The 6,178-nt window shown below is 49.3% G+C and overlaps 1 protein-coding gene across 1 annotated transcript; it reads left to right on the forward strand.

Moving 5' to 3' along the window:
• Positions 1-3,354: 3,354 nt before the first annotated feature.
• CRYAA (crystallin alpha A) lies at positions 3,355-5,885 on the forward strand. The gene is made up of 3 exons (XM_074151490.1): positions 3,355-3,543; positions 4,475-4,597; positions 5,676-5,885. Exons 1-3 carry the CDS (start codon positions 3,355-3,357, stop codon positions 5,883-5,885), a joined length of 522 nt encoding a protein of 173 aa, XP_074007591.1.
• Positions 5,886-6,178: the final 293 nt, after the last annotated feature.

Below are 6,178 nucleotides of genomic sequence, written 5' to 3' on the forward strand. Positions count from 1 at the left end.
CAAAAGAAAAAGTACTGGAACTCATTCCCATTTTCTGTAAGAGCTATCTGAAGAGTTGCATCCTCTGCAGAGACCGGTTAACTGGAAAGAACATGCAGATCAGAGCAGAGAGGTTGCCTTTCTTGGCTGCTGCAACACGGCAGCCGGAAAGAGTAATCCAAATTGTATTATCACTTCAGTATCGCATACCAACCCTCCTCAGTTACACCTCGCCAGTCACTGCTCCGCTTAAATACTTGGGGTTTTCTTCACATTGGGCTTGTATAGAGCTTGACATAGGGGTTGGAAACAGCTCTGGACTCACCTGGAAATCGGCAGGTGAGAGTCAGTCCCGGGAACAAATTAATAGCAGCTAAGTACAAGCACTTATATTTAGTGCTTGATCACTGATGTTTGCTTTACTCAGAAACATGATCTAGGATTTCTGCAGCTTGTCCTGGGCAACATCCTTTACTAAATGTCTCATGTGCTGGCAATTATGCATGATAGCTTTCGAAGGGATTCTTTCAAAAGTAAGCTAAACAGCAGATCCTACTGGAAAACCTTTTGAGTTGGACTCGCATTCTAAATTTGCAAGGAGGCTTTGGGAGAACTCACCTTTGGTGCATTGCTTCTGAGTGCGCTCGTGAGCATATGCACTAGTTTTTCTTCCTTTTATAGGAATGCCAGAAAATCTCACTGCTTTTGCTCAGTAAGTGATAATGATGCACAACTGCTGTGCATTCTGTGAGAAGTCCATGGTCCCTTGAACTGGTGCAAAGCGGTCGCTTTCTCCTCTCATACCTAATTCTTTATTTAATCCGGTGCCAGTGGAGTTCATTAGCTGCCATTTCCCTCTTTGCCATTTCCCTCTTGGCATTCCCAGGTACAGTTTCCTTCTGAAAGGAGACACAAATCACACTGAACGGGATTCATCTCACCAGCTCTGCTTGTCCAGAAGGAGGTTAGCATTAGAGTTGTCTCCCTGAAGGCGGCTGTCCAGGCTCCCTGGTTAGTCAGTTGAAATCTAGGCACTGCTGAAAGGTGTCTCATTTCAGCTTTCCTAGCCACCTATATTATCATGTGAGCCATCTGGAGGCATCTGTCTCCACAAACTGGACAGGGAGCCTGGACAACTCATTTGCACTGGACACCGAAGTTTTAAATCAGTTAGATGTGATGAGTTTCAGGAGACTTTTGCCCAGAGGCATGCAGACAGTGTGAAGTCTGTATCAGAAAAAACTTCTGTAAATGAAGTATTTTGCCCATAAAAGACAAAATATCTGCCAAAGGCAAAATGGATATGATTAATTCTAGGGAGAGCCATGAAAATGCTGGTCCAGAATCATAGAATCATCTAGGTTGGAAGGGACCTTTAAGATCATCTAATCCAAACATCAACCTAACTCTAATAAAAAAAAAAACCACCAACCCATCACTAAACCATGTTACTGAGCCCTATGTCAACCTGTCTTTTAACCACCTCCAGGGATGGTGCCTCCACCACTTCCCTGGGTTGCTGAGGGGAGATTTTCTTCTCTCCTGGGGCAAAGACCCAAACCTCATAGAGCTCTTGAAGAAAAATCTTGTTAGTGCTTTATAACTGCTTTCCCTTCGTTTTCTCAAGCAAAATGATAGATTTGGGACAATGGGACTGAATGGGGGCCAGGTCTGTCTGTCGTGTTTTTTTCCTCCATGTCTTGAGGAGGGATTGATCTCATTTTGGCACCTGATTTTAGAAAAGCTTTCATGCCTGAGAGTCATGGCCAGATCACAGGGCCTTTTCTTGCTGGAACTGGGTGAATTTGAACCTAAACTCTTGTCTGTCTTCTTAGTGGTCTCTACTGCCTTTTTGGGTGTTTTTCTGCTCAATTTTTTGCTTTCCATGAAGGGAAGCCTCTATAATGGGATCTTCCGCTTCCCACTTTTCATTGCCTGCCTCCACGCACTGCTTGGGGAGGGATCACGTGTGGGAGTCAAGGACTTTCCAAGACCATGTAGCACCTGTATGCCAGACAATGCTCAACTGAATGCCATTTTGCCTCAACTCTTTTCTGAATTTAGCTCCTCTGGCCCGGATTGATCCCATTTCTCCCAAAGCACTGATGCCAGGATCTTGGCCGTCCTCAGTTTCTTTCGTCCCTGGCAGCAGCAGAGGATGATTCAGCCCCTCAGCTTTGAAGTGCCTTTTGGAGGTGCCTTCTCCTCCCTCTCCCTCACTCCCTGCTGACTGCGAAAGGTGCTGAGACGCACAACAATCCTGATGTAGGTGCTTCTGCTGTCCTGAAGGTCCTTAGGATGCAGCTGACTCCAGTGGAAATGGGGTTTCAGCTGTCGCCACAGCCTCGTGCTGAGCCTTGCTGTGGAGTTGGGCAGCCTCACCGACCATTTGCCACCCAGCTGCCTCCACTCTCTGGCAGAGCTTGCTGCTCCCACAGTGGGCTGTCCATGTGCCTCTTCCCTGGTCCGCCCAGGATGGCAGATGACCCCTTAAAGGCAGCTTTAAGTGAAACAGAAATGGAAAACAGCCGTAACCAGAAATGCATGTTAAGCAGGATCGGTGTCGTGACACTGGGAGATAAATGAATCTCCCACAACATTCCTAAACAAAAATGAAGGCATTCTCAAGAGCAGCTTTGGGACTGCTGTTACAGTCGGTGACCAAAGTTATTTTTCTGTCTTTCTTTTGGCAAAATATTTGCTTGTTAAAAGTTTCTGTTTTGTCAAACTCATGTTCATGCTCTGCATCATGCGTTCGTCCTGCTTCCCTGCCAACCCTGTCAGGATTCCCACGCCAGGGCTGCCAGGCCCCTCTCAGGTGGCGGATACACTTTATAGTGTCACGAAAAAAGTTCCCTTTCTTCAACCCAAATCAAACCCTTTCTTCTTGCTTGGAAAAAAGCTGCCTTATTTATTTGGAAGAGACTTTGTGTCTCCGTTTCAAGGAGGGGCAGAAACAGAAGCAAAGTAACGAAAAGCCAAGGGCGGGTTACAAAGACCCACAGAGGAGACCTAATTCACAAGCATCCTTGAGACGCCCACCTGGGTGTCCCGTTTAGCCTGCTTCATCCCGTAGAGGACCTGCTAGTACCCCTGGGCACGGGCGCCCCGTGTCTCACAGCCTGCTGCCTGGCATCATCCCTCCGGCAGATCTGGCACCGATTCCAACCAGACTGTCGTTTCCAGGTCAGTCCCGCATTTCTGCTGACCACGTTGCCTCCATCATGAGATCATGTCTTTCCAGAGAAATCCCGCTAATGCCTTCATTCTGCAAGACCGGTATATATAGGGGGAGCTTCCCTGGGGCTGCACTGCGCAGTCCAGCCAAGGCATCTCTGTCTCCCCTCGCAGCCACAGGTCGCAGCAGCAGCAAGCATGGACATTACCATCCAGCACCCCTGGTTCAAGCGTGCTCTGGGACCCCTCATTCCAAGCCGTTTGTTCGACCAGTTTTTCGGAGAGGGTCTCTTCGAGTACGATCTCCTGCCTTTGTTCTCTTCCACTATCAGCCCCTACTACAGGCAGTCCCTCTTCCGCAGTGTGCTGGAGTCGGGCATTTCAGAGGTAAGGGCCCTTCAGCTTCTTCTTCTCCTTTTCCTTCTTTTCCTTCTTTATGCCTCCCCTCCACTCTCCTCAACCTGCGGCTAGCCGGTGGGGTTTGGTGGCTGTAGCCCTGTGTTGGGGTATGAAGGGATGAGGAGGACCTCTTGGGCATGGAGGGAAACCCTTGCTGGGCAGAAGGCTTCCCGTCAAGAATCGGAAACTGTTTGGGCTCCTGATGGTTGTTTCCGACATGTAAAAGGCTGCTTTTCCTGCCCTGGCTCCCGCCGGCCATATGGTGAGGGAAGAGCCAGGCTGCTCCCAAAGTAAGTGCCCGCAAGGGCAGCTCAGTGTGGGAGAGGACCCTGGCGAGGGGTAGCTTCTTCCGGCCTCCTTCTCCACCTCAGGAGCCCAGTGGTTTTTGCAAGCCCACACTGGAGGACCCAGGAGCAATTCTTGGAAGGCAGAGTGTTAGAAGGAGCGTGTAGCCATGGGGGGTCTCGTCTGAAGCTCAGGGACCGGTGCTTTTCCTAGCCCTCTCCTACTGGCTTCCTCCCAGAGCTAAGACCACAAGGAAACTATAAATCACTGAACGAACTAAATGTATGCTATCAGAGAACATTACACTAGTTTCCATCCCCTTTTACTGCTGAGCACAAATGCCCGGTGCATCTGCCAGATCGCTGAGTGCAAAGGGGTCCCCAACGCAAGAATAGCGGCGAGAAGTGATGCCTCTCCCTGGAGCAGTAGCAATGGCGCAGATGCCTACTGCAGCCTCCCAGTGTCCCTGGGTCCCTGCAATGGGAAAGGAAGTTCCCCGATGATGCCTGTAGTGACAGGAGGGAATACCGTGCCGTGCCAGACCACTCCTTCTCTGGCTTTTAAGCTGCTGTGACACTGGCACCACCTCCCTGCTTAGAGCTCGGGTCTTACTGTCTAACAATGTTTGTTTCAGGTGAGGTCTGACCGGGACAAGTTTACAATCATGCTGGATGTAAAACACTTCTCTCCCGAAGACCTGAGTGTGAAGATTATCGATGACTTTGTGGAAATCCATGGCAAGCACAGTGAAAGACAGGTAAGTAGAAGTGATGGTGAAGCAACTGGGGGGGTTGAGCTCCATTTTCTTTCTTTCCAACAGTCCTCAGCTGAAGGAAAAAAAAAAATATCAGAAGAAGGAGTTATTTATCAATTGTCATTATTGGCATGGCCTATTCCCTTAAGAGCCCCAACCTGATATCTGACAATAACAAGCTAATCCACTCCTCTTTTGTTTATTTTCAATCAACATCTTCCATAACCATCAGATGATGATGTCCATTGTTCACTAATAACACTGGACCAGACAAAGAACATCATCTGGTGCTACTGAAGCATGGCTGAGTTTTCATAAGCCAGAATTGTTAGTAAAAACAGAGTTTTCGTATGCTGATCTGGGAGAGAAAAGCAAGAGCAAACAGAACAAAAGAAAAACAACCGAGTGCCTCAGGCTTGGAAACTTTTAACACATATGTCATGGAAATATCTGTGGGGGTCGAAAAGTGAATTATACCAGCAGGGGTTTAATTCTTTTCATACACTTTTTTGGCCAGACAAAGCTCTAGCCTGGAAACAGTATGTATTTTTTAATATAGATATTTTTTCCAGAGGAAGACAGCAGCCGTTTTTACAGCTGACTTAAAGAAAAAATTACATTTCTCATTCTTTTGGCCAAAAAAAAAGAGGAGACCAGAACTGTGTACTTTGGCTGACACAGCGTTGCTTCCTAGTAAGGAAATACATGGGCAGACACACACGCATTGCTTTTACCTTCGCAGAACCCCAGGCTTTCTCTCCAAGCATCCTTTGAAATCGGAGGCCACAGCAGAGCCCCCGTCCAGATCAGATCCCAATCTATAATACGGCCAAAATCACACCCTGCTACTCTGCTCCGCTCTTGCAGCTTCAGGGGCATCACGTGGGGACACTTGCCCCAACAAACCTGTTAAATAGGATAAAAAGCAGAGATGTACTCGGTGTTACTGGCAGTACAGCGTCATGATAAGCCAGGGTGAGCATGGACCCACCTCTGACGGAGCCATGGGATGGGATGGAGGGAGGCACGGCATGATGCCAGGGAGTTTCTGATGGGCCTTCCTTTCCCCACTGCCTCTCAGGATGACCACGGCTACATCTCCCGTGAATTTCACCGCCGGTACCGCCTGCCCGCCAACGTGGACCAGGCTGCCATCACCTGCTCCCTGTCCAACGACGGCATGCTGACCTTCTCGGGCCCCAAGGTCCCCACCAACATGGACGCCAGCCACAGCGAGAGGCCCATCCCCGTGTCCCGGGAGGAGAAGCCCACCTCCGCCCCTTCCTCCTAAGCCCGCCTGCCACTGCGGTACACAGGCTGCCACCGTCTGCAGGTCTCATTCCCAGAGCCATTGCAGAGATATCAGTGAATATCTAGAGGGGTTTATTTTGTTGGTTTCCCCCCTACCCTTTCCCTCCCTTTGTTTCTTTTGGTTATTTTTTTTTTTGGTCCCCTTTCCCTTGGATGGGCCGAGGGGCTGGGTGAGCAGCTGGTGGACTTTGAAGAGCTGTGCTGTGGGGGTGGCATGGATGGCACGTGCTGCCACGCTGTTGTACTTGCTGACAGGGTCTTCGTCCGGTGCTG

This window comes from Numenius arquata, chromosome 1, assembly GCF_964106895.1.
Source record: "Numenius arquata chromosome 1, bNumArq3.hap1.1, whole genome shotgun sequence".
In the NCBI taxonomy this organism is placed as follows: domain Eukaryota; kingdom Metazoa; phylum Chordata; class Aves; order Charadriiformes; family Scolopacidae; genus Numenius; species Numenius arquata.

What these genes read in the sequence shown, in the direction of transcription:
- CRYAA (XM_074151490.1), top strand. Translation starts at nt 3,355, where the DNA reads ATGGACATTACCATCCAGCACCCCTGGTTCAAGCGTGCTCTGGGACCC. An exon ending in TGGAGTCGGGCATTTCAGAG is followed by an intron (nt 3,544 to 4,474) that starts GTAAGGGCCCTT and finishes TGTTTGTTTCAG; the next exon opens with GTGAGGTCTGACCGGGACAA. An exon ending in GCAAGCACAGTGAAAGACAG is followed by an intron (nt 4,598 to 5,675) that starts GTAAGTAGAAGT and finishes ACTGCCTCTCAG; the next exon opens with GATGACCACGGCTACATCTC.